General features: G+C 43.9%; 1 protein-coding gene across 1 annotated transcript in view; it reads right to left on the bottom strand.

Moving 5' to 3' along the window:
• Positions 1–27,546, bottom strand: part of DNAH2 (dynein axonemal heavy chain 2) — a 98,946-nt gene that overhangs the window by 31,680 nt on the left and 39,720 nt on the right. The window contains exons 18-55 of the mRNA XM_045824439.1: positions 26,725–26,925; positions 26,483–26,639; positions 25,960–26,134; positions 25,358–25,521; positions 24,162–24,323; positions 23,959–24,062; positions 22,745–22,901; positions 22,514–22,596; positions 22,217–22,397; positions 21,536–21,674; positions 20,514–20,731; positions 20,149–20,250; positions 19,687–19,812; positions 19,267–19,377; positions 18,790–18,978; positions 18,244–18,347; positions 17,956–18,145; positions 17,269–17,449; positions 16,272–16,399; positions 15,779–15,931; positions 15,376–15,501; positions 9,655–9,873; positions 9,297–9,414; positions 8,953–9,089; positions 8,260–8,397; positions 8,013–8,171; positions 5,575–5,727; positions 5,287–5,378; positions 4,752–4,950; positions 4,358–4,582; positions 3,150–3,254; positions 2,213–2,401; positions 1,922–2,007; positions 1,655–1,785; positions 1,358–1,507; positions 846–1,013; positions 423–583; positions 15–154 (exon numbers count right to left, since the gene is read on the bottom strand). Of these exons, the coding sequence (XP_045680395.1) occupies positions 15–154; positions 423–583; positions 846–1,013; positions 1,358–1,507; positions 1,655–1,785; positions 1,922–2,007; positions 2,213–2,401; positions 3,150–3,254; positions 4,358–4,582; positions 4,752–4,950; positions 5,287–5,378; positions 5,575–5,727; positions 8,013–8,171; positions 8,260–8,397; positions 8,953–9,089; positions 9,297–9,414; positions 9,655–9,873; positions 15,376–15,501; positions 15,779–15,931; positions 16,272–16,399; positions 17,269–17,449; positions 17,956–18,145; positions 18,244–18,347; positions 18,790–18,978; positions 19,267–19,377; positions 19,687–19,812; positions 20,149–20,250; positions 20,514–20,731; positions 21,536–21,674; positions 22,217–22,397; positions 22,514–22,596; positions 22,745–22,901; positions 23,959–24,062; positions 24,162–24,323; positions 25,358–25,521; positions 25,960–26,134; positions 26,483–26,639; positions 26,725–26,925 (5,721 nt within the window). The remainder of the gene's footprint in view (positions 1–14; positions 155–422; positions 584–845; positions 1,014–1,357; positions 1,508–1,654; positions 1,786–1,921; positions 2,008–2,212; positions 2,402–3,149; positions 3,255–4,357; positions 4,583–4,751; positions 4,951–5,286; positions 5,379–5,574; positions 5,728–8,012; positions 8,172–8,259; positions 8,398–8,952; positions 9,090–9,296; positions 9,415–9,654; positions 9,874–15,375; positions 15,502–15,778; positions 15,932–16,271; positions 16,400–17,268; positions 17,450–17,955; positions 18,146–18,243; positions 18,348–18,789; positions 18,979–19,266; positions 19,378–19,686; positions 19,813–20,148; positions 20,251–20,513; positions 20,732–21,535; positions 21,675–22,216; positions 22,398–22,513; positions 22,597–22,744; positions 22,902–23,958; positions 24,063–24,161; positions 24,324–25,357; positions 25,522–25,959; positions 26,135–26,482; positions 26,640–26,724; positions 26,926–27,546) is intronic.

Genomic DNA, 27,546 nt, shown 5'->3' with positions numbered 1-27,546 from the left:
ATTACAGGAGTTACCTGAAGGGGTCACCCACGGGGCTGAGACAGAGAATGATGTGCAGGTTGTTGCGCACACGCTCAATGAGGTAGGCAAAGAGGCTGTCCGAGGACTCTGGTACCTGCTCTGCCCGGGCTTGATCTATGATTTGTGTCTGGATCTGCACAGAAGCCACAAAAGGTCAGAGGGCTGAGGTTGCAAGGCTGAACCAGAGGGGATGGCAGGAGAGGCTGAGCTGACAGGATGTGGGTGTTAAAGCAGCTCCACCCAATAGGATCCCTCGAGGGAGAAGAAGAGGAACAGTTCTTCTGCCTAATGGGGGGATTGACAGAAGGGGTGCCACTGCATATTCTGGGATCTGGGCTTCTCTAGGGGTTAATAAGGAAGGTTCAAGAACCAACTGGTGGAGGGCATGGAAGGAATCATACTTCTTCAAATTCATCAGTCTTGTAGAGATTGGGGACCTCGCCCGAGCTGAGGATGTTGTTAATATCCTCTAGGAATGATTCATCAGCAATTTGGGTGTCCGTGAAAAGGAAGGATGTAGCCTTGAGTTCTACCCCAGCCTGACGGTACAGACGCTTGATATCTGGACCAGATGAGAAAAGGAGGAAAAGGGAACAGACAGACTCTTTAGATTCACTAGTTCATCTCCTATTCCTTTTCTAAGATTTAGGCACCCTACTCCAGCCTTCAACACACACACACACCACGATTCTATACCCCACATAGGCCTGACACAGCTCATTATCTGGCTTCTATCCCCGCTCTCTGACCATCACAGAAAGTCAGGCACTTGATCTTTCACGTCTAGCGCCAAACCCTCTCCTCTTTCAGAAACCCAGCCATACCCTCTCGGAACTCTTGCTTCCGATAATGCTTGGTGACTTCAATCTGGAAGGTGATGTACTCGCAGATGGATGAGGCCAAGCGGGCCAGACTCTGGCGCCCACTGCCCCCAATGCCCACCAAGAGCATGTTGCCCCGAGGCTGTCCAATGACCCGCACAATCCGTGTGACTAGGGGGTGGGAGATGGGGAACAAGAACAATGAGTTGGCTGAGCAACCTCAGGGGATCTCCAGGCTCTAGACTAGAGACTTGGGTGCCTGAAACTAAAATACAGGGACCAAGAGATGTGGAAAGAGGTTAGTGTCTGAAGCCCTGGTAGCAATTGAACTTTTAACCTCCACCCTGTCTGTTAAACACCACTGTCAAGGAAAAGTCCCACCCATTGCCACAAAGGCATCTGGAACCAAGGAGGAAGGTGACTTCCAGGAGAGACCTGGGAAGGAATCCCTATTTCCTTGGAAATGCATCATAATTGGGATTCTGGGGAAGGGAAGGGGAATAGGAAACACTCACTGTGTTCAATAGCTTCTCGGAAGAGCACAAGATACATTGGCACAACAGCAGGTGACAGATTGTACTCATTTAGAGCCGTCTCCATGGCTGTCTTCAGTACTGTCAGATCAGTCAGGTCTTCATATACCTTAGGCTCCCTCATGAAGTCCCCTGGGTGATCAAAAGAGGGGGTCAGCATCTCAAATGTCTGGTCTTCCCCCCACAACTTCCATAAAGGGCCCTAAGCACCAGGGCTCCATGCTCGACCCACCTTCTAACCCACCTCCAAAGAGTCTCCAGCCACAGCTCCCAACTCACCAAAGATAGGAGAACGTTTGTTGGGACAAAGATTATGAAATGTAAGGTCAAAGAAGGAGCCGAGTTTGTCACTTAAGATGACCACAAAGGCTTCCGTGTCTGCTGCATCAACCAGTCGGTCAGAAAAGACTCTGTTGGGAGGGAATTGGGGTGAGATCTGGGAATAAGAAGAAAAACAACCCTGGAAAGGAGCATCGGGGTGAGGTAGAGGCGAGGCTTGGAGCAAGGCTGCTGAAGCCTGGATCTGGAGGGGCACAGGCATCTCACCTAAAACATTCATGGATCCAGAGCCGTGTGATGCTGGACTTGGTGTCGTGGAAGTCCTTGTTGGCTCTAAGCATGCCCTGAAATACCTGGGGAAGAAGCATGGCTAATGGGGGTGGAGGAAGGAAAGGGAATTCCTTCAGAAATTTGAGGTAAGGCCAGAGAGCATAGCATTGGAGGATGGTGGTGATTTAGGGTTTATGGAATGCTACTGAGCTCCAAGGCTTACTCTGAGAAAAGAATACCAGTATGGAGGCTATACCAAGCACAGGGACCAGGTGAGCTGGGTTTTACCTTGGAGATGTCTCGAAGGTTGAAGAGGTAGTGGATCTTGGCGGGTGTGGGCAGGAAACGCTGGACCACAGTGTTGTACACCTCTAAGGTGGCCTCAGTCACCACATTCCCAATGGGCTTCACCTCTTCCTCAAAGTCCTGAAGCTTCTGATTGATCATGGTGCCAAATATTCGGATGATCTGAGACTCCTAGAAACAGGCCCTCTGATTCACTTTCGCAGGCTCTGGGCTTTTAGCCAGGCCTGGGACAAGGGTGGAGTGAAGCATTCATCTTGGGGGCAGAATTTAAGAGGCACCAAAAACCCCCTCAGAAATCAAGAGAAATACTATTTTAATGCAATGTTAAAAAATCAAAATTAATATTAAATATCTATGATGAACAAATACCAACATTTTAAATAAAGATAGAATTAGTATTATCAATTTTTCTTTTTTTACTCAGTCTCCAATATGGCTCAGCATGGTACTGTTCCAATCTCATATTTATTTAAAAGGTTTGTATTTTGTTCATAATGAAATTTTGGGCTTACTTTTAAAAAATGCATTAAAATATTGTTGATCTTGACTACCGAATTTGTTTGGCACCTTTTGAGTGCCTCATTTGTCTCACTCTAATTCTGGCAATGCTCTCATCTGTCAGCTCTGTAGCATTTACCTTCCTTAGACTATTTGGGGCCCCTACACTCTCTGCCCACTGGGACAATGAGGCTACCCATTCCAGAGCCAGCAGGCAACACTTTTATCCTGTGGCTCTCCTAGCTCAGGAGAAGCAAAGGCTCCTACAGATGGTAGCCTCCCCTCCACAGAATATAGCTTCCTATATGCAACTCTGCTGAAGGGGGTTCTGAGCCCCCTCCCTGACCTGCCCCCTCATTTTCTAGGACACAGATGGTTTTGCCTTCTATAGTACCCCCCTGGCAGCCCCAGTTGCCCTCACTGTGGGGAAGGTCATGTTGATGATGTTGAAGCGACTCTGCAGTCTAGGAGAGATGACAGTCCGGCCACCCCCAGGAGGGCCCATGGCAGCCATCAGGAACATGTCCTAGAGAGCAAAGACAATGCAGATGAGGAGCGGGGATGAGAGGAGGCACAGAAACAGGGAGGATGTAAAAGGAGCCAGGAGGGAGAGAGAGTACATGGAGGAACAAGTGGGACGAGGGACAGGGACAGAATCAGCAGGAAGAAATATTTTTAAAAGAAAAAAGTAAAATATTCACATTAGCTCAAATATATAACACTGAAAATAGAAATGAGTTCATGAGACACTTTCTTACATTTATACACAGAAACAAAGCATTGATAGGAACCACAATTATCTCTAATAATAAAAGTAGAAAAAAGAAAAAAGAGAATCAGCAGGAAAGAACATGAAGTAATGGGGGCAGGGAAAGGTAAAGGGAAGAAAGGGAATAGGAACACTTTTTTTTTTAGGATTATTAAAGTAATGTATTTTGCTTTTATTTCATTATTATAATCCATGTACCCAAATTAGAAAATAGAGGTACGTTAAAAACCAATATTTGCTTAGATAGTCCAGAGCTTTTTTCTTTTTTAATGTATATATCTATCCACATGTATATATTCTCAGGAATATATGAATATATTAATTATTAGGTAAGTTTTTGACCCTGAGTGCCAGAGAGATGGGCACCCCAGAAATGAGGCTGAAATTGCTGCTGCCCCTTGACTCAGAGAAAAGAAACAAACAAGATGTTCAGAATCCCATGGCAGAAGATCCAGGACTGAGGGGAGCTGCCTGGATCCTGGGTTGGGAAGGGATGACTGATATTATGGGGGAGGTTAAGGCAAAAATGGGAGATAGAGAAGGGCTGGAGAAGGGAGTTATAGACTCTGGGCACCTAGACAGGTCTGCGTGGCATGGAATTAGGCTTGGCATGTGAGCATGATGTAAGAGGCCTGACAAGGGAGTGGAAGTTAGAGGACAGTATCCTTTGGGCAGGGTCAACGAGGAGAGTTATAACAGGAATCAATAACTTAGGAGCCAGTTATCTCAGTTCTGAGAAAGGCAGGATACTCCTGTGTGGAAAGAACATCAGAGTATAGGATTCCATCCTGGCATCCCAGTGGAGGGGGGACTGAACCTATCATGGGAGGGAACAGAGAACAAATGACCCAGATGCTTACTCGAATGTACTTGATGGTCTGCTTCAAACGATCATACCAGAAGCCATAGTCAATCCAGAGGCGAATCAGCTCCAGGGGTGGCTGAGACCCAAATGTGTCCTTAGCTGGCATATTTAGGTCATCCATAAAGGTGATCATGCTTTTGCCCCCAAATGGTACATAGACACCCTTGGTTCGCTTCTCCACCCTGCTCTCAATGATGCTCTGCACATTATTGGATGTGGTCTGGTGAAAAAGGTACAGAGTGAATGCTTGCACCACTCAAGAGAAATATGGAGTTATAGAGGAGTGTCATTCAGGGACTGGGATCCCCAGAGAGAATAGAAGGCAGAGAGAGAGTGGGCTGTGGGCAGCCTGACCCCTGTAATACACCTGTGCAGGTCCTGTAACACACCTGTGCAGACATGTTGACAGTGAGCACTGACCACTGGCTTGAGGGCAAGGACTGCAGAACGCTCTGGGCGATGGAGGTTTTCCCAGTCCCCACAGGACCCACCAGCAGGACAGGAATCTGATTGGCCACCAAGGTGCTCACCAGGTGGTTGTAGCGAACAGTGTCAACAGTGGGCACCATAATCTTATAGAAGGGGCAACTAGGGAGAAAAAGGAATTGTGTCTTAAAGATCATTGGCCTGCTCCTTTCTAAGTCCCCCTTCATTCTGTCTCCCAGTATTTACCTTCCTCTGACATCGCCACTCTCTAATCGCCAACTCTGCCTCCTGTGGGGCCTGGGGGGCCTTCTCCTCAGGCCTTCTCCTGAGGCTCCTGTCCTGTATCCTCTCCATCTCACTTCCTGTACTCAAGAGTCCTCTCTGCTCTGGAAGCCATCCTCTCCTTTCTCACTTTTGCTTCTAGGCCCCAGCTCTCTCGCCACATCTCCCACCAACTGCAGCCCCAAGTCTAAACCACCCCCAAGGCCTGGCTCTCACTTTGAGGGGTAGCGCCAACTTTTAGGGAGCTTATCCTCAAATGATGTCCAGCTTCTCATCTTGGGGTCCACAAAATACTCATACACTGTGTCCTGAAGAGGAAATGTGTGTCAGGCTACCAAAGCCTTCCTTTAGCTCTCTCCTGCCCTGAAAAAGGCACTCACAGACCACTGGGGAAAGAAGAGAGCTGGGCTGGCAGGTTGAAGCCTGAGAAGAGGCTGAGGATCAGGGAAGAGGTGGGCTCTGGAAAAAGAGGAAAAACAGGACAGCTGCTTTGGGGTCCCTGACCTTATTAGGAAAAGTGCCTTCAATCTCTCGGAGGTAGCTGTCAATCTTCTTGCGGCCTTCCTCATCCACAGAGGCACACACAGACCAGATCATGCTGAACACAAAAGTCAGCTCTACCATAGCGACATAGTTCTCACTATCAGCTGGGTTCACCTGGATGGAAAAAGACAAGGGGAAATACTCGCCATCTGTAAGAAATGGAGGGATCTACTTTGGCAGATCACCACAAAGGCTTAAAGTTTTCCTCCCTTCCGGGTTCTGTTTGGAAAACCATATGGTATAAATAAACCTAAATCTAAAACATTTAGATAAACCTGAAACTCCTTGTAGCCCAGAAGTGGCCCCGAGTTTCTTCTCTACTGTTATAAAGACACGGCAGGGACCTAGCCACACCATGTCTACCCTGAAGAAGTGCCCACAGGTGCTCAAGGAGACAGGTCCAGGGACATTTGTGGTGACTTCTTTGTAACTGCAAAAAAATTGTAGATGGCCTAAACATCCACCAGTAGAGGAACAAAAAAGTAAAATGTCATGTTTTACCATGGAATAGTACATAGCAGTTAAAAGCAATGAAGTTAATCTGCATGTAGCAGTCTAGAACTCAAACATATTATTGATTTAATAAGCATATTGCAAGTATGGTGTGTAGTACATAGTACATTTTTGTAAATACCACATTTTCTATGGGTATCTAGGGGCTTGTATGTAAATGTGCATTTTTAATAGGCCTGGAATGACACATACAAACAAACACACTATAGTAGTTACTTGTGTGGAGAGGAAAGTAGGCCAGAACTGAGAGGGGGAAGGTGATCAAAAACAACTTTAACTGTGTACAAAAAAAATTTAATTTTTAGAAAGGAAACTAGATTCAACTGGTACTTGAGTATTTAAAAATTAAAATTTATGCCCTGACTAGTGTGGCTCAGTGGATTGAGTGCCAGCTTGCCAACCAAAGGGTCGCCAGTTTGATTCCCAGTCAGGGCACATGCCTGGGCGTGCAAGAGGTAACCAACTGATGTCTCTGTCACACTTCAATATTTCTTTCCCTCTCTTTCTCCCTTTTTTCCCCTCTCTCTAAAAACTAAATAAAAAATCTTTTAAAAAATTGTTTTAATGTATCAACTGAATAGCAGAAATAGCATATTTAGAGCTCTTGCTCTCAACCCCCAACCCAAAGGGTAAGTGCCAATGCTGCCCTTTGATAAGGTGAGTGGCACATGTGGGGCTGTGCAAATGACACTGAACTGCTTGGGGGAAATGGCCAACAGGCAGCCAACTTGGCATCATTTGCATCATCTCCAACCTACTTTATGAAACAGCCATTGGCCCACAGGTGTGGAGCTCTTGGGGATGGGTTCTAAATTAAAACTCCTAACACTACAGACAATGTTATATACAGGATGCTGCCCAATCCAGAATACTAGACTTGGTCTTAGAAGAATCCTCAGTCCTCAATCCTCAAAAGGTAGATGGACAATGTTGTTGAGACTCTACTGTCTATCATACTCAGTCTAGAACCCTCAGTTTGTCCTTCCAGCTTATCCCAGCATGGAACACATATCCCCATTCTCTTCTTGGGGTCTCTGCTACACTGAAGAGGGTCTGCATGCAAATACTACCCCACCCTTCCTTGCCAAGCATGGACTGACTCTTGTGTCTCCATGTTTTTGTGAAGACCATTCCTCTTTACCTAGAATGAATGCCCTTCTCCCTTTGTTCTATTCATCAGTGCTCTTTCTTCTCTGCTCAGTGCCCTCCCTGGCCAGTCCTCCCAAGCACCTGGGACTATTGTCCTTTTTCCATATGTCACCTTGAAAGTTTATCAACATAGTTTTAAGTTACATGAATTATATCATGAATGGCATATACTGTTATAGATCTTAACTGTTATATAACTTTATGTTAACAGTTTAATTATCTGGCAATATCTTTAAAAACAACACAAAACATTTCTAGGCAGTGATTTAATCTCAATAGAAAAAAATATACAATTTTGGTCCTTACTCCATAATTTTAAGCTGAACAAAGTTTTTTCTTACATATCAATTAATCTGAAAATGTCTAAAGCCCCTCAGGAGATTAAGTTGGGAACTCCTTCCAGCAGGAACAGTATCCCGAGACTTAATATTTATTTTTTGAAAGGACACAGAAATGAGAAACTACATGAATTATCCTCAGTTCCCAAAATATAAAGAGCCAATGCTAGTGAGCCCCACTGTGTACAATATCCAATTTAGAGACCTTACTTTGGCATTCCAGCACACACACACACACACATGCCCCTCACTGCCACCATGGTCAATGTAGCCTTCCCTTGTAGTCTCTGTTCCACTCAAGCCAGCTGTTTAACTTGTGTCTCAGACATGCCATTTCCCTGAAGTTGTCCCAGAAAGTCATAAGCCCTTCCTGCCTGGCCCTGCTCTGGCCCCCCTTACCCCATTCTCTGGCATGGCCAGCGACGAGTACAGCTTGCAGAGAGAGATGATTCCACTGTATTCAGGTAGGGGCACCAGTTCATTGCAATTGTCCTTCTTGAAGGTCAGCATCTTGTCGATAAATTTTTCAAACATGCGTTGAAGGGGCTCTACCTCAGCCTGGAGTTGAATATGAAGGGACTTTTTATTCATTCTTATGTCCCATAGTCTATGCTGGTATCTTCCCTCTCCTCAGTTCCCTTCATACCTTTGGCCTCTTCTCTAGCCATGACTGAACATAGGGCTTCCAGCCCAGGTCCGCGTAGTCAGTGTACACCATCCCACAGCGAGACACAGTGGCTGGAGAGGCCACCGCCAAGTTCTCCACTTCAAACAGCAGGGACACCTAAGGATATACTTTGTCAGAACCTTGTTTTTCACTCCTCCCTACCCAGAACTCTGGTGCCCCAAGATGTCTCTGCTAAGTACCAATTGTGGCAGGATGAATGGAGACCTGAAGTTTACAAATGATTTGCTTGTCAAAAGAAATTAGAGGTCATTCAAGGTTATCTTTATTTAAAAAGTTACTCTCCCTGTTTGCATTGTTTGAGTGGGTGGGAAAGGGTGGGGTTTATAGCCTATGAATTCATAATCCCAAGTGCAAGTGAAGAAGGGCCTCCCTCCTGCGTCAGTGGAAAAGAACATGAGGAAGGCTGTCCCTGTTTACACAGTACTTCCGAGTACACAAGGTTCTTTTCCATACTATTGTTCTCCGCAGCCATGGTAGACAGGCATTTTTTCTTCAGTCACAGGTTCCCCTAAATACAGGGATCCTCCTCCTCAGTGTTCTGCTATAGAACTTCCTCTTCCCTGAGGATCTCCCTGCTCTTGCCCTTAGCCCTGCCTCATGCCCTCCAGCTTCCACATCTGCAGGGCCTCGGTAGTCAGGGCACCCCTGTACCTGCTCAGGCATCGCAATGCGCTCTCCATTGATGAGGGTCAACACCTTGTTGTCGTCCATGACAGAGTTCATGCTCTCAATCCACAGAGTGTCCACAGGGCCATCAAAAAGGATCCACTTCTCATCTGGTTTCTCATCTTGGTAGAAGGTGGGTAATAAGAAAGCTACAGCTTTCGAACCTAGGGCCCTCCACACTCATCTGCTCACAGATATCAGCCCATGCATCCTTGTACTTCAGCATTATCCAAGCACTTTTCTCCCAAATTGAGCTTTCTATACCCAGAATGCCCACCCCACAGGAGACTGAGGCATCTGCTCTCCGCACCTCACGATCCTTTGGGTACCTGCACATGCCATCCGCATGACGCTGGATAGGATGCCATCTGTCCATTCATTAGTGTTAAGGTCATATTCCCCATACAGCTCCCCTAGGGACAATGCCTTTGGGTTCAGAGGAAACTCCTAAAAATGACACAGAAAGGGGTTTTGAGCTGCTGGCAGACACAAATCCTAAGAGCTCCCTTAAATCCAGGGATTTGAATTTGTCCTTCTCTCCCTCATCTCTCCCAGGCCTCCTTGGACCCAGGCACTACCTGCTGGCCTGTACCACCCTCTCGACACCTATGCATCCCTGCCCCCAGCCTCCACCGTCTTCCTCCTACTCAAATCTCCGCCAGTGACTTCAAGTTCCCAACCCCATACTCTAACGATGTTGAAGTTGGGGTCTCCAGCGCGGCACAGGGAGGACAAGGAGGACTGGAGAATTCGCCATGCCGTAGTCTTGCTGCTGCCTGTACAGCCCACGATCATGGTGGAGTGGCGGGAGCTCTTGGTTTCATACAACTGGATGACTTTGGTGAGGGTGAATGGTGTAATCTGCAGGCCCATTTCTCGAATCTCATGTTCGATGGTCTCCTGCAGCTAAGAGAAGGGGAAATACAGGAAGTAGAAGACAAAGAAAGAGGACTGCAATGGACTTTCAAATCTCCCCAATGCCTTTGGAAGATAAGGTTCCAACTGGTAAAAAAATAGCAGCAGAACCCTTTGCACTCTGGCAATTGTTTATTCCCTGGGAAGCTGACCAATGGCAGAGTCAAGAGAGTGGGCTCTGCAGTCAGCCAGCCTGGGTCCCCAGCTTTCAGCCATGTGAACATAAGTCACCTCTCTGAGTCTCTGTTCCTTCATCTGTTAAATAGGAGTAATGACAGTAACTCTTCTCATACGGTTGTTGTATTAGATAAAATAGTCAGCATAAAACACAATGTCTGATATGCGCTGGACACATTTTTCTAATATTATTCAACGAATATTTATTAAGCCTCTATAGTATGTGCCAAGCAGAGTGTTGGGTAGTGAGAACAAAGGAGAGTTCATTCTACTTCAGAGCTCACAGTCTGGTAGGAGAACTAGACATCGAGCAAATCATCACCTAAGATAAAAATGCTTACAGAACCATGACCATAATGGATCAGTCCCAGAATACTGACATTTTTAAACATGCAGCCAATGCAACCAAATAATTTCAAACAGAGGCAAGATCTTTACTTGTATCTCTCCAATACCACCAAGAGGCCTCACCACTACCACTTCCTTCCACTATCTGGGTTGTTGCCTGCTTTGTTTTTTAATCTTAAGATTACCCTCCCCTGGCTGTGGCCATTATACCTCTGCTCCACCGTTAGATACGTGTATGCATGTTTAGCATCCTGCCACAAGTTTAAGGTGTCACTTTTTCCTTTTATTCTGTTTTAAATATTTTCTAATTCCTTCTTTGACCCATGAGTTTTTTAGAATTATATTGCCTAATTTCCAAACATTTGGGCTTTTAAAATTATATTTTGTTATTGATCCCTAGTTCAACTCTATCATGGTCAGAGATCATGCTCTGTATACTTTTCAATCATTTGAAATTTATGAGACCTATACTTAATAATCAGCACATAGTCAGTTTTGGTAAAAGGTCCATGCATACTTGAGGTTATATTACTGCAGTTGTTGTATAAAATGTTCTGTATGTGTCAAGTCAAATCTGTTAAAAGCATTCCGTTCTGTATCTTTATGGATTTTTTGATCTGCTTGCTTCATCAATTTTGGCTGAGAGAAGTATATAAAGATTTCTCATAAGGACTGTGATTTTTATCAACTTCTCCTTTTAGTTCTGTCAATCTTGTTTTATCTATTTTATAGTTATATTATTAAGTATATATAAATTTAGAATTGTTATATCTTTGGGGACATGGACCCTTTTATCATTATGAAATGTCTCCCTGTATCTTTAATATTCTAATTGCCAGAAAGGCAACTTCACCTGATATCAGTAGAATTATGACTGTGATCAGAAAATGTTTTAAATAAAAATTCCATAGCCTTTACATGGTCAACCTCCTAAATATTCTATATGGGATTGGAAAAAATTAGTATTCTTCAATTATTGAATGCAACTGCTACAGATGTTTATTAAATCAAGATTGTGTTGTTCAAATCTTCTATATCCTGATTTTTAGTCAGCTTGGCCTATTAATTACTGGAAGATGTTAAGACTTCCACTACAATGCTACATTTGTCTATTTCTCTTTGTAATTCTGTAAAATTTTGCTCTATTTCTTTTGAGGCTATATTTTTAGGTGCCTCTAAATTTAGAATTGTTTTATCTTCCTGGTAAGTTGAACCTTTTTTATTAAGTGACCCTTTTTATTTCTAGTAATGCTTTTTGCCTTAAAATCTATGCTGTCTAGTCATGGCTGGTATAGCTCAATGGATTGAGTGCCGGCCTGTGAACCAATGGGTTGCCAGTTGATTCCTGATCAGGGCACATGCCTGGGTTATGGACCAGGTCCCTGGTGGTTGTTGCATGAGAGGCAACCACTCATGGATGTTTCTCTCCCTCTCTTTCTCCTTCCTTTCCCCTCTCTCTAAAAATAAATTTTTAAAAAATCTATATCGTCTTATATTGCTACCTAGCTTTCTTCTGATTAGTATTTACCTGAGATATCTTTTTATATTCTTTGACTCTCATCCCTTTGTCTTTATACTTTAGTTGTGTCTCTTCTAAACAATGAAAGATTAGTATAACATTGTGTACTATTTAATGTATGATTATTTTCCCTTGAACAGTTTTTTCCCCTACAGGCTAATAGTTGCTGTCTTTTGTTTGCTTCATTTTTAACATACTGATCTCTAACTCAACTTCAAACTCTGCCAGTTAACTAAATCTCTCAAAACATGTATTCACATGAGGTATGAATTTCTTCTTTCAGAAGTCCTCCTGAAGCACTTGGATTTACTCCGAACTGGAGCAGCTTCTCTCCATCAGATGCACAGCCATCATCCTGTGTCCTCTATTTTCCTTTCTTGGGATGTGCCTGCATTTCGGTAGAACACACCTTCTACTAACTTTCTCAGAAAGCATATATTGGATGTAGTATTTTTTGAGAGTCTGCACGTCTGAAATATCTCTTATCTAGCATCCTATGTGACAGGTTGCCTAGGAATAGAATTTGAAGTTGCAAATAATTTCCTTGAGAATGGAGTTGAAGGCTGCTCCATTGTTTATAGGTTCAATATTGCTACTGAGAAGTCCAACATTTAAACTCTTGATCTTTTGCATGTTATGTCTTTTTTTTTTCCTCTCTCTGGAGAAGCTTGTTAAGTCTTCTCCTTGTCCTGATGTTTTAAAATTTCACAATGATGAGCATTGTTAAGGATTTATCTTATCCACTGTGTCATGCATTCGTGGATCCTTTCATTTTGGAAACAGATCTTTTGGTTCTAAGGATTCTTCTTGAATTGTTTCACTGTCAATCCTGTCCCCTCCTCCATTTCCTCTGTTCTTACTTTTTGGAACTCCTATTATTTGGCTATAATAAGAGATTATATTATATTGATCTTTCTGACTGGCTTTTGAATCTTATCTCTTTTTCCCTTTGCTCTATTTTCTGGAATATTTCTTTTTTCATAGTATTTCATGGAGATACTATCTTAATCTTATCTCTGATAATACAGTGATTTAAAAAAAGAAAACCTTTTCTTTCTCTGTATTATCTCTTTTCTCCAACTTGCTTTTTCCTACTTGTTTTGGCTGCTTTCTGGCAGAGGCTTTCCTCAAATATGTGGCAATCCCTGGTTTTCTGCTCACATACATGGGTGAAGAACTAAACGAAAGCCCTGAGTGTGAGTGGGGCTTATAGACTATGAGTACCCCTGTAGATGATTTATCTAGGACTTTCACTGGGAAATCACTGTTCTCCCTATTTTGGTCATTCCTTTTAGACTAGACAGATTCCCCAGAGAAAACTCTTCCAATTTCCTGTCTTGCTGCCAGTATTCTGGGAGCTGAGAGATGAAAGAAGACAGTCTCAGCAATCAATGTGTAAATATTCACTTAATCCCCATTTTTAATGGGATTTACTCATGCCCTCAGCTATTCCAGTGTCCCCCAGTCCAGACACCTACTAGTTTACCCTCTAGTCTTCTGCCATGGTGGGAGAGAGAGTCATTTGGGATCACTGAGAAGGGAAGATCTAGAGATCTTCCAAGACAGTTTGCCTCCAATCCTTCTTATTGTAGCTATACTTCCTTTATTTCTTACTCACAAAGGAATCTAATTCCACAAATGTTTGGCCTTTTGAGAACTGTCTCTCACTTTTTCCCACCTCCAGCCCTCTCAGGTTTGCAAAGGCATGACTTATTCATTTGTTTCTTATGTCTAAAATTTGTGTTCTATTTCTTCCATTCTCCCCATCGTTTTGGATATAGATACCTTATTTAAAAAATCTCTTTAGCCCTGGCTGATGTGGCTCCATGGATCAAGTATCAGCCTGAGAACCAAAGGGTCACTGGTTTGATTCCCAGTAGGGGCACATTCCTGGGTTGCAGGCCAGGTCCCCAAGTTGGGGGTGCATGAGAGGCAACCACACATTGATGTTTTCCTCTCTTTTTCCCTCCCTTTCTCTAAAAATAAATAAATAAAGTCTTTAGAAAAATAAAAATCTCTTTAGAGTATTATAGTGGATTTTCAAAAGGTAACAAAATTGTTTTTAATCCACTTTCTTTACCTACAAGTGCTCTATATATTGAACTATTGTTTAAAATTTCAATTGTAATATTTTTCCATTTATAGAAATTCTATTGGTTCTTTTTCACGTCTACTTAATTTAGAAGTCTCTTGTTTCTGGCTCATAGTTTCAAGCTTCTCTTTTATTTCTTTAAACATATTAAATTTAGTTATTTTTAAATTCTGTGCTGATCATTTTCAATATCTGAAGTCTTTAGGGATTTGATTCTGTTATTCTGTTGTTCCTCTGTTTTCCATTCATGCTATTGTGTTCCCTTGTGTGTTTTGTGACTTAGGACCAGGAGCTGCTCATTTTATTGGACTTCTATCTTAAATTTTTATTATAATTCTTTGAGGCTTAAGTTGAAATTTCCTCTTCTAGAATTAATTTGCATTTGCTTCCTCCAGTCACCTGGGGGAAGCTAGCAGTCAGGAACTACTTAAAATTAAGCTTTAAATTTGAGAGTTTTGGGATTATACAGTAAAATAAATTAGCACCCTGGACCATGTAAGGGCTGACTTGTGGTTAGGAAATCTAAAAAATTTTAGCCCCTCTCCCCATCATCTGTCAACACAAGCAAGTTTCTTTATTGTATGTACCCTTTTCAATGGTGAGTTTCTCATTTTCCCATTTACTGAGGATATTTTCCCTTGCAGACTGAAGTTTATGCAGTACTGGCTTTCCTATTGTACCTCAAACTTGGGTTACTTTATCTTCTCTCTCAAGTACCTTAAATTCAACAAAAATTTTCAGGGAGAAAGCCAGCTTTTACACTCACTGATCTCCCTGCTCTTATTTCCCCTTCCTACCCCAGAATTCTTTCTTTCCAGTTTAGCAATACATTTAAAATATGCATTTTTATATTTTTATCTAGCATTTTAGTGGTTTCAATAGAAAGGGTAATTTAGGGTACCTAAACTAACACAGCCAGAGAAAAAATTCCTGTACTTTCTAAAATCCTCCTCCTCCACCCCCTTTCATTCCACTGCTCTCCCATATCACACAGTTCCTAGCAGTCTCTCCTCAAAACTCCCTAAATGAGAAGAGAAGTAGAGGGAAGAGAGAGCAAATGGGAATAGAGAGTAGAAAGGCCAGTAGATCAGAGATCTCAGTGAAGTCAAAGAAGCAATGAGTGGAAGTACTTGAGCCAGTAAGTTGCGGGCTGGGAGAGAAGTAGGGAGTTGTGGTGAGAGAGTAGAATGTTTGTATAGGTCTATATCATTTTATAGATAAGGAAGCCCAAAAGAAGCCAACTGTTTTGCTCAAAGTCACAGCTAGTGAATGGCAGAACAAGGCCTGGGAGCTAAGTGTCATGTTCCCAGATCTACATTCACATACGAGGTCAGGAAGAGTATTAAGGAAAAAATACCTTGCCATAATCAATGACAGGCAGCTCAATGCTGGGAAATAGATCTTGCATGATGGCATTGAATAGTGGTGTGTCGACTGAAGTTAGCTTGGCAATGTTCATATCCCTCATTGATAGCAGCAAAACCTAGATGGGGAAAGACAGAGACTTGGCCTGGAGGAGCTAGGGCCTAGGTACTCACTAGGCCTTTCCTCTGCAAAGGATGAGGCGCAAGAGCCAAGAACAATGGATATACCTAAGCTGGTCTTTAAAAATATGACAGGTAAAACTCAGGCAACACAGGGGACAGGAAGAAAGGTGGGGATCCCAATCTGGGGAAAGAAAGGATCTGAAAACTTTAGTGAAAACACATAGGACCAGTGACAGTGGAGGTTAAGGTTCCAGAGCTATGTCCTTGATCTACCTCTTCATCAGACAGATCTGGCTGCAAGCGGCGCTTCTTGCCAGCATAGCGCAGAAGGGACGTGAGGGCACGTAGGCCAAAGTCATAATGGTCCTGTCTGGAGAGCTGCTGCACAGCCAGGGAGTAAAGTGTGTATACCTTCTTAGCCAGAATCTGAGGAATGAAAACAGAGGAGGAAACAACTTATTTCTCCACAACTCCCTTTGCTTCATCTAGGGATAGTTACAAATACAAGAAGCTAGGTGCCAGGACTTGAGGCAGCTGGGAGTTGCTCTATGGAAAATCCTAATGAGAAGACCTTGTCAATCCTACCATCATGGACTTGTGACATCGTAGAGGAGAGACCTCTGAATACTTCTGCCTCCATATCCTACTGACAGTATGCTCCCTACAGGATAAACTGACTTGGGGCCTTCATGGTGTTCCTCTGTCCAGGGAATAATCATGGAAGGGAAATAAAATAATTGGGGGAAAAAAGGGATTATCAGAATACCCTGCAGTTGCCAAAGCCCTCCCCAAAGAGAACGATTTCTGCAATAAGAGTTGAATCAGGCACCACCATGGCAATTGGACGGAACATGGATTTAAGATTTTCAGGAAGTTCTGTACGACCAGCATAGCCTGCAAAACAGAGCCATTTGTTTAGAATCTGGACTGCTCCCAAAGATCCACTTCCCAATCAATCTCATTTTCCCCAGCCTAGCTCCATCTCTAACTTTCTCTCCAACTCCAGCTCTAAGATCTATTCCGTCTGCATCTTGGCCCTGGCTCCTCCCATACCAATTTGCTCCTCTTTCCTATCCCTGGGCATTTCCTTACTTTCTGCATGGGCTTATGGTAGAGCTGCCAATTTCCCATCTCTCCAAGTTCCACACATGCAATATAAAGTCAGTCCTAACAGAAATCACAGCTGTTTCTCTGATTCTTTCAGTACCTAAACCCTTTTCTGTTTTCTCCTAGACCCTTCCCACAGAGCTATTTCTAGGTAACAGTAATAAGAGACCCTACCCTAGTGCCTGCGCTTTAGGGAGATTCTCCCATTCTCAAAAGGGATGGCAGATAGAACAGAACTCTAGGAACTGCTAGCCCTATGGGAGAAGATAATTAAGTACTTTCAAAGGCTAAGGCTACATATACAGAGTGGGGCAAAAGTAGGTTTGCAGTTGTTCATATGGAAGATAAGAGTAATTAATAAATAATAATACAAAAATAAACTCTGTGTTTCACATACAACCGTAAACCTTCTTTTGTCCTACCCTGCATTCACATGGTGGTTATTAATGCCTTTAGGGAGAGCAGTAAGATGCCTCTCTTCTTCCAGAAAGTTGTATGTTTATTCTTCTTTCATACTTTGCTGTCTTTAGCCACATTTCACTTGGCTAAATACACAGACCTAGCAGTGGGAAGGGGAGGACACAACTGTTTGCCTTGGATACCCAGTTCTCCTCTGCCCCCACCGCCCCAAGCTCCATCCACTCCCTGGCCCTTACCAGGATTCATGGTGATGAAGATCCCACAGGACCACACCAAATTTATTTCAAAGCCCTCAAAATAGAAGCGGGTGAGGTTGGCAGCCAGGGCGGATAGGATTGACAGGATCTGCTGGGCCACCACCGACAGCACCTCAATGTTGATGCGGTTAAACTCATCAAAGCAGCCCCAAGCACCCGTCTGTAGGGTGGGAGACAGATTCACTGGCAGTAAGAGAATACCCCAGGTTGAGAGAAACTAGGAAATGTGACTAATACAGCACTGCTGGAACTATTTTGATAGGCAAGGTGGCCTCCAGAATGTTGGGGGTGGGGTGTTGAGGGGAGCCCAGTATAGCACTGTTGTAGTTTCTGACCAGAGCTTTCCATCAGACAGGGACAATCTGGGGGAATACTAGAAAAGATGTGAGTTTGAAAGAGACCAGGGTAGAGAACCTTTGAGCACTGAGTGCCTACACTATGCACCAGTTTACATGCATTGATTTATTTAATCCTTACATAATCTTCAGATTTTGCAAATAAGCAAAGTGCATTTCATGGAGTTGCAGGGACTAACCAATTTTAAGAAGTAACTGAGGAGATGAAAGTTATAAGTTACAAAGCACTGAACCAAATTTGGGTTCCAGTTGATTTTCTGGGACTAAAGATATTTAAGGGGCCACTGGGATAGGGTGGCAGGATGCTGACCTGGGCCAGGCCTGAGTACATTCGGCCCATGGACTTAAAGTCCAGGCCCTCAGAACAGTTGACCACGATGACATACATGCCAAGGGCCTTGCCCAGGTCCTTGACAGTTTCCGTCTTTCCCGTGCCTGCTGGACCTTTGGGGGAACCCCCGCGATGCAGGTGCAATGCTGTGGTCAGTGTTATGTAACACCTGAGAATATAAGACAGGACTCAAGTCAGGCTTCTGGAAGCCTTCACTCAACAGTTGCTACCCCACCCCAACCATCTTGCTCATTCCACACAGCTGACCTGTCTGTCAAGGGGGTGATGACAAGACGGCCAGAGTTACCCAAGTATTCATAACCATACTGGAATTGTGTGTTGGTCTGCCGGATCATACAGTCATCGAGATCCTGGAGAAACAGGGCAGAGTAAGAGAGAGGTGGGCTTAAAGAAAGAATGGTAGAGCTGGGCAATGATAGATAGTAGTAGGGCTGGAGATGGCGAAGAGGTCACGGTTATAAGATGAGGGGTTCCATTTAGAGTTAAAAGAGGCAAAGACTTGATGACCAAGGTGAAAATGAGTTCACATTGCATGTCCACCCCAATTCATTGCAGCAGCTGCTTGAAATCTTCCTGAGTTCCAGTCAAGTGACACTCACAGCGAACACTGACTAGAAAATGGTTTGCCATTCCGAATTTAAGAGACTTGCAATAGAGTTAGGAACTAGATTAGGGCACTGTGATAGGACTAAGGCTTGGATTAGGATATTATTGTATTTAGAGAATAGGAATTTAATTAATGCATTAGGATTATGTTAAGGGTACAAAAGTAGGGAGCTGGCCCATCTGTACCTTCTCCCAGTAGAAGCGCAACTGGCTGAGCCAGTCAAAAGAATTCACATCTATTTGGCCACTCTTATAAAGCTTCTCCAACACATCTCGAGAATGAATTTCTATGGTCACCAGACCCACAATTTTAAGTCGCATGATCTTGGTCAAGTTCCCCCTGATAGCTTCTGAATACTTATTCAGTATTGACACCTGTAGAATGAAGTGGTAGGAAAGAGAACAGATGGAGCAATACAATCAAAGTCAACCATACTTCATTCTAGCCTATCACAATTTTCAACTCCAAAGCTAACCCTAACCCCACTATAACTCTGGACCCCCAATATCAACATAGGAAAACGTACTTCTATTCTACCCTAATTTTCCTCACTGGACTTCTCCCATAAAGCACCCTTACTCTGACCCTTTCCTACCAGCTCATCTCTAATTCTGACTCCAACTCTAACTCCAGGGCTATCCTGTACTAGTAGAGTTCCCCACCTGCTTCTTCTTCATGACTTTGAGGATCTTCTTGTCTCCCCGCTCCTTAGCTGTCACCAGGCACTTGGTTACATCAGCCGTCCACTGGATCTGACTGGCAGCGATCACCACCTAAAGCACACGCAGAGGTTGTATTCCAAAGCCCTGTCCCTGGCCACTCTCACAGCCCAGCTCCCAAATATCAGCTTCTTCCAGGACTAGGACTAGGATTCCTCTCTCAGTGTGCTAATCTGCTCTTAAGGATAGAGCAGATGCCTAAGGTCAGGAGCTAAGGGTCTGGCATGTAGGGTTCCAGGGCCATATCCCAGAGCAAGGGGACAAGAAACCAGCATGTTTAGACTCAAGATTCTGTCTTTACCTTTGCTACTCCTTTTCAGCTCTATCTTTCTTGTTCTCTCATTTCTATGGACTCCAGCTCACCTGGCCAGCCCACTCTTTCACCCATTTGTCCCTCTTGTTAAGAAACTTCTTGAGGGCCAGGCGGCAGTTCCGGAGAAGTTCCCGTAGGGTGACCCTCATGATCCGCTCCACATCGCCAAGCCAAGACTGAAGAGCAGTGAGAGAACAGGAAGGCTCAGTCTCAGAGCCAGAGACAAGAGTTCCCAGGGGGAAAGTGCTTAAGAGACAGAATTACAGGGCATGGATGGGCCTAAGATGAAAGTAGGACCTGGGCAGGATCTGGTTGGGCTCCTGGGGAATATGAAGGCCAGAAGACAGATTGTCAGGTTCAGGGTGAGAGGTTATAGTTTTCAGGAATGGCCAGTGGGAGGGTAAAAAGTGAAAAATGGCCCTTCACAGAGATGTTCTCTCCTCAAAGAGCCAAGCAAACTTCCTAACACAAAGAAGAATAAGCTTGATTCCTAGACCCTTGACATAACTCACCTCCACAGGCCCTTCTAAAAGTACCGGGTGGAGGAAATCAATATACTCGCCATCACCTGAGAACATTCCCACAGCTTCCCATTTGCTGCTGGGTCCACCAACCTGTAGAAACAAGAAGCTATGAATGGTCTAGCCTGCCTACTCTTGATATCTGCTGAGTTTGGTATTTGGCCCCTTTGAGAGTAGTTTCTGCTCCTCTCCCCTCCCCCCAACATTACTAATTTTAAAAAGTTCTATCTCACATAATTCAAGATCATTAATATCCCCTTCCCAGTGAGAGGGCACTGTCTCCTTCAAGGCCTTGAATACCTTAACCTCAGCATCCTTCCCCTGCCTTTCATCCCTTCATGGCCAGCTCTACTGACCTTCTGCATTCTTAGAAATTTGATGTTGTCAAAGCATTTTTTGAGGTGTGGCTGCACAGCCTCTGGGTTGCGAGACTGGCCCAGAATCTCCAGGAGGTCATCATTGGACAAGAAATAGAAGCGGGGGAAAATATGGCGCTTAGTCTCTAAGTACATATCCAGAGACTTCTGAATATCTTCCAGGATTGTATTCATTTCTATCAATGTGTCCAGGAGGCCTAGGAAGAAGAGCAATAAATCACATTGGATGGCCTTTTACCACTGCCTAAGTAGACCTGGAGTCTCCAACTATATCTACTTTACCAGCTCTTGAACGTTGAAGTACAGAAAGCCATAATTGTTTTAGGAAGCAGAGAAGTGTCAATCCATCATGCTTATCCCATTCTCTTCATTAATTCACTATCAAGTATTCATTATACACTCTTATATATGTTATATATTATGCATTAATTATATACCACATATGATTTCATTAATATAACAATAACTAATAAATAGTAACCAAGGGCTTACTCTGTGCCATTTAATGTGATAAGTATTCTATTTGCATGATCTCATTTACTTGCATTATCTCATTAAATGAATCAGCTAGAGAAGAGTGAGTCCTCAATCAGGGCTTCCTGAGACACAGTGCTATTAACTGAGCACCAACTTTACACCAGGCCCTCCCTGTTACATACTCTTTTATAAGCTTTGTAAACCTTGAGAAATAGTTGTCATTAACCCCCTCCACTACAGGGGAGGAAACTGTAGTATAGAGGAAGCAAGCCACCCAAGAGCATAAGTCAAATTTTAAACTTAAGTCTATCAGATTCCATATCCCACTCCCTTCACCACTATACCATACTCCACTCAACTATTTATTGAATTTAATTTGCTGAACTATTATTTAATGATTATAAGATGATGTGACAGGCAGGTACAATAGTCATCCTTCAATAAATGAAGCATGTGGCCATGACTTCACATATGTATAGCACCAGCTGAGGCTGCATCAGGACAAGAGGCCAGGGAGCTCAGACCTGGATGGTGGGTACTCCGGAGAGCATTGTTGTCCTTGCTTATCCGGTCCATAATGGATTTCCAGTTGCTGTTGACCTGGTCAAATAAGGCTGATTCATTGGGCAGCTGCTTACGGATGTCTTCTCCTAGGAAGATATTCTGAAGGGCCAAGAATTTGGATGAGAGGCAGTTTCTCACATACTCTCCACACGCTGCTCCTTGCTCCCAGACTATGGGTGGTAGTTGAATGGAAGATAAGGAGCATTAGAATCAAGGCTGGCATGGCTCAGCCTTGGGTTGGGTGTCATCAGGAAAAGTGAAAGGCTGCCGGACAGGGCATATGCCTGGGTTGCAGACCCACTCCCCACTTGGGACATATGAGAGAGACAACTAATGGATGTTTCTCTCCCTTTCTTTCTTCCTCCCTTTCCCTCTCTCTAAAAAATAATTAAATAAATATTTTTTAAAAAGAATCAAAGGGCCAGAGAGGCCAGGCACCTGAGTCCAAGGAGAAAAATGGGAGAAGAACAAGGCTTTTCAGGGAGCGAATTGATGAGAGGTAATAACTAATGCTCAGATCCCAAATGAAGAATAACTCCAGAGGTGGGAAAAGGATGCTGATAATGGGGCAAATATTAGGTCCTATGCAAATAAAGGAGTAAAAACAAGGTGTAGGAGGAGCTCAGGTAGTGAGTCTTGACCTCTAGGTACATCCACTGACGCTGTACTGTGAGCAGCATCTCAATAACTTCCAAAATGAGGGAGAGGCAGCGTTCCCAGTGGTCCACATCCTTCTCAAAGGCCTTGACAAAACGAGATGCCTTCATGGTGGATATAGACACCTGGTTATCTTCCAGTGCCTGGAATACCTCCTCTGTACCTCTGAGGAGGAAAGCATCAAAATCATATTCCTCCCCCATTTGCCAATCTTTGGTCCCCTCTCCAGAGCCTGGGTCATGCAGCACTCCCCTCTCCTAGCTCCCTAAAACCTTTCCTACCTGAGTCGGTGATGGCCCTTATCCTTGTAGGGTACTACATCTAGCTGAATCACATCCCAAGTCTTAGCAATGTTTTGTAATGCCTGTGGAAAGAAATTGGGGAACAGAGCAGTCAGATATTTAATCCTCAAGGGGAATAGGAGCTGTGAGATACCATCAGATGATGAAAACCTGGAAGCCTTTGTCCCAGGCTTAGGAAGTGGGGGAGTATAGAAGAGAATTCTGTCATACCAATTCTATAGCCAGTTCTTTGGTTGCTGAGGCCGAGATCTCCCCAATTTTCTCCACATGTTGATCCATCCCAAGCTCCACAATCTGCTCCAGGGTGAAATTTTCAGATTCCTGATCAAACTCCCACTGGACCTCATCCCTGACCTGATCCCAGTGCCTGCAGCCAGGGGCAGAAGGTTAGTTTAGGAGGCTGGACACCAGGGCCTACTGGAAAGTATTAGCATCACTCCCCGGACTTTCTCCCATTGGGATATTATGATTCTATGTATTTATTTATTCATGATTCCACATTTACTAAATAGACTCCAAGATACAATCTTAGGCACTGTGAGGAATACAGAGATTGAGGTGCAGGTTCTTTGGAGAGGGAGTTAAGACAGATTACTGCAAGCTTACTGTAGATTATATATATATGCTGGGCTAAATGCTGTACATGAAACATCTCACTTAGTTCTCACAACCCCTCTGTAAATGAGGAATCATTGTCATTCCATTTATATATGAAGAAACTGAGACTTAGAGAGGTTAAATTAGGTTAACCTAATTTAGAAGAAACAGGTTAGAGAGGTTTATTTGCCACTTTAGGCAAATAAAGTGGTCAGGTTATATTTAACCACATAATATTTAATGGTAAAACATGGAGGGCAATGCAAAATAAGTAAAACAATTTCTTCCTAAATAAATAATTAATATTAAAACCCCACTTATAAAATAGTTTATTCTATCCTCAATGGTTTCAAAGGACTTTTCTACCATATAATAAATTCCAGATGTGTTAAAAGAGTTAAACTTGAAAAAAACAAAATTATAAAGAATTAGAAAAAAGTTGGAGAAAACACATTTATAACTCTGGGGTAGGAGAGGTCTTAAACAAGGCACAGAAGCAAAAAACATAAAGGAAGAAAGTTATACTTTTGGCTACATCAAAAGAAAAAACTTTTGTATGACAGAAGGCGTAAAGCTTAGCTATGACAGACAACATAAAATGAGAGGACACAGAGGGGAAAGGAAGCAGAGAAGGATCCAGAAAGACAAGAGAACCCGGACAGTGCGAGAAACAGAGGGACAGTGGCAGGCCCTAGTGAAGCCTTCTTCCAGACGTGCGTTTGTGGACAGAGGGGCAGGAATCATGATTACCATGGAGGGAACAGTTGAAAGACCCAGATGACAGCACAGGCCAGGGGGTCACCCCAGGAGCAGGGGAGCAGACTTACCTCTCTCTAAGGGCAGGGTTTCGCAGGTCTGAGATGAGAGGCATGGTCCTCTTGAACTGCTCGATTTTTGATCGAGTGCTTTCAATAATTTCCCAGTTTCGATCCTGAGCAAAAGTGTAGATTTAGAAGAGTTGACAATCTTCCCACACAGTTCTCCTTCCTCAAGTGCTAATCTTCTTCCTCCCACTCCTCTCTCCACACACCTTATACTCTTTGGCTAGTCTTGTGAGGCGACGGAACAGCCCATGGGCCATGGCCTCCATGGCCTCCGTCTGCAGGGTCAGGAACCGGCCAGTCTTCCACTGGTTCCAGTTCTCCTCCCAGTCCCTTGTGATCTCCCACACTTGTTGGAGTGCATCAAGCTCCTTGATGGCAGAAAACAGAAAGATGCGTTTAGTAACTTGCAGAAAGATGCATTTAGTAATCCAGGGTCTTTGCTCCTCTCATTTGAGAAGCTTCTCCCTCCAGCCAGTAGAGCTGCCTCCTCAGTTTGGATTTACTTCTCCATACTCTTGTCTTAGGATCCCCTTAAGTAACAAAAACATGAAAGGATCCTCAGTATCATTAGTCAGTAGGGACATGCAAATCAAAACCACAGTGAAATTGACTTCACCATAATGGCTAGAACCAAAAAATCGGGAGTGGGGGGGGGGAGGCTTGTATATTGCTAGTGAGAGTGTAAAGTGGTACAACTGCTGTGGAAAATAGCTTGGCGAGTCCTCAAAAAAAGTTAAACATAGATTATATGATACAACAATTCCACTGCTAGGTACATACCCACAAGAGTTGAGAAGAGAGACTCAAACAAATACAAGTACACACATGTTCATGCAGCACTAGTCACATTAGCTGAAAGGTGGAAAAACCCAAATGTCCACCAACTTGTTAATGGATAAACAACATGCGGTAAATTCATACAATAAAGTGTTATTCAGCCATAAAAAGGGATGAAGTATTGATACATACTACAACATGATGAACCTTGAAAACATTATGCTAAATGAAAAAAGCCAGATACAAAGCCACATATTTGGGTGATTCCATTTATGTGAAATGGCCAGAATAGGTAAATCCATGCACACGGAGAATAAATCAGTGGCCAACAAGGGCTGGGGAGAGGGGGGATGGGGAATGGCTGCTAACGGGCAGAGGGTTTCCTTTCAGGGTGATGAAAATGTTTTGAAAATAGAGGTGGTAGATACACAATACCGTGAATGTATGAAATGCCACGGAATTGTTCACTTTAAAGTGGTTATTTTGTTATCTAAATTTTACATTAATTTTTTCTTTAAAAATTCCTTGTGCACCCATCTTCCTAGTCCCAGCTGTTTTTCCAGGCATTCACCTATCCCTTGTCCCCTCTCTTTGGTTACCACGAGGACCTAGCTCAGCACCCCACCTTCTCCAGGTTCTGCAAGTCCTTGGAGGCCGGCTGCTCAATCTTGAAGATGCCCAAGTTGGCACGGAGACTATTTTCTTCCTCCCGCATGGCATTCAGCATGGCCCGTACTTGGGCAATCTGGTCTAGAGCAGCCTGGTGTCCCACATTACTGGTGAAGGGGCCTGTGGAAAGTCCAGGACGAAGCTCAGTTTCCACTCGAGGCCATAGTCCTCTGAAAGGACTGTCATCCCTCTCAGACCTCTTTGTAGGTAAATCTCACTTCTTCCTCATGTGAGAGAGGGAAGGAAAAGAAAATAGGAGAAAGTGCACTGAAAGAATGATCAGTAATCTCAAAATGACTAAACGTGGCTTGAGAATCAGGAACAGGTGGAACTCAGGAGGTGGGTATGAGAAAACCGGAAATGAGAGCTGGGCTGCTGCCTTTTGACCAAAAGTCAGAGGCAACGGTTGGGTTGCTGACAGAAGTGCCCCTGCTCCTTGTCTGCCCCAGTACAGTCCTTCCTCCTCTCATCCTTGTTTGCACCTTCCTAGACTGTAGACTGTGAAAGAGTGAGTCAAAACAGTGGTAAAGAAGAGTGAGAGATTTCAAAAAAGAGTACCTTTGGCATCAAATTCTTCCAGAAGATGATGTGCTTTCTTCTTGAAATCATCAGCTGAGTGAATGAGGCTTGTCTTGAATTTCTCCTTGTATTTCTTCAGCATCTGTTCACTGTCCAACAGAGTTTGTTGGAAGAGGACCCACTCTCCATTGAGACTGTCCAGCATCTCCAGTACCTGGGGACATCATATGGGGATGTGACCCATGAGCAGAAGTTCTGTCCTTCTCACCAAAACTCTGATCCTCCAGAGCAGAATGTGTGGCCAACTTCTACATGCAAAGAGGCCCAAAGAAATCAAGCAGTGAATTGCTGGACCTACAAGAAATCCATAAACTAACCAGAAATATCATTTGAGTTAGCTTTGGCTCTCAGAGGCTTTTGAACCTTGAGCCTTCTCCCTGCCTCACTTCTCTGCTCTCCCTCTTGACAGCACTGGGGTCTTCTACTTGGGAAATTAGCTTCCCGCACAACCTGCTGCTAGCATGGGCTCACTTTGGGTGGACCAAACACCACTGGAACTCACACTGTCCTGAACTGACACCTCGTACTTCTCAAGAATGGCAAATTGCTCATGGATGGGAGGAATCTGGGTCTCCAGGTTGGGCAAGTCATGCTGCAGGGTATCCATGAGTTGCAAACTGATCCCCAGTTCCTCCAGTGTCTGCGGAGGATGGCTTATTCTAAAGTCAGATAAAGAGAGCACAGGTAAGTAGATGGGATAGGGCCTGCTCTCCCCACGCCTGTGCCTAGAGCCCGTGCCCATACTTCTCCGCATTCTCCTTCAGGTAGGTGTGCAGCTCCAGGAGGCGCCGGGCTGCCATCTCCTTGAGCAGAGTCGTGAACTTGTTCTGCCACTCGTTGCAGTGCTGCACCAGCGAGAACTTGAGATTTGAGCAGTCCAGCAACACAAACTGGATATTGAGGACTGTCTCCTCCTTCTGCACGTTATTAGCAACCTCGGTGTAGCTGAAAGGCCCATATTCCTGCTAAGATGTTTTTTCTTTGCAGACATGACCACTGCCCTGATGCTAGTTCAAGTTCTCATTCCCTACCACCCAGACCTGTGCAGCAGCTCTAAAGTATTCTTCTACTCCAAGGTGTCTCTCATTTCAGAACCTCTCAGGCATACAGCTGTGATCATGTCATTTTCCCAACCACTGTCTACAGGATAACTATCAGACTCCTTGGTCTGGCATTCAAGGCTTTAGAGTTACATAGACCAGGGTTGAGTTCCCACTCCTGTTCACTAGCTCTGTGACTTAAGGCAGATTATTTAACTGTTGGAAGCCTCAGTTTCCTCATCTGTAACATGATGATAATAATCAACCTTACATCACGAGGCTGTTGAGAGAATGAAGTTGCTTGTTGTATATAAATCCCTTTGCATCCTCCCTTTCCTATACCTATGTTCCAGACTACTCACTATTTGGTGATCATGCTTATGTATTCCCATCTTTATGCCTTTGCTTACGCTATTTTCTCTACCTGGAATGCCATCCCACTGCCCGTCCCTGCCTCTTGAAATCCTACCTATTCCATAAAGTCCAGCCCCAATGTCACTCCCTTCACAAAGCCTTTCCTAATGCC

The sequence above is a fragment of the Phyllostomus hastatus genome, unplaced genomic scaffold, assembly GCF_019186645.2.
Source record: "Phyllostomus hastatus isolate PE091 unplaced genomic scaffold, TTU_PhHast_1.1 phas_scaffold_55, whole genome shotgun sequence".
Classification (NCBI taxonomy): domain Eukaryota; kingdom Metazoa; phylum Chordata; class Mammalia; order Chiroptera; family Phyllostomidae; genus Phyllostomus; species Phyllostomus hastatus.
This window is presented reverse-complemented; position numbering and strand designations above follow the sequence as displayed.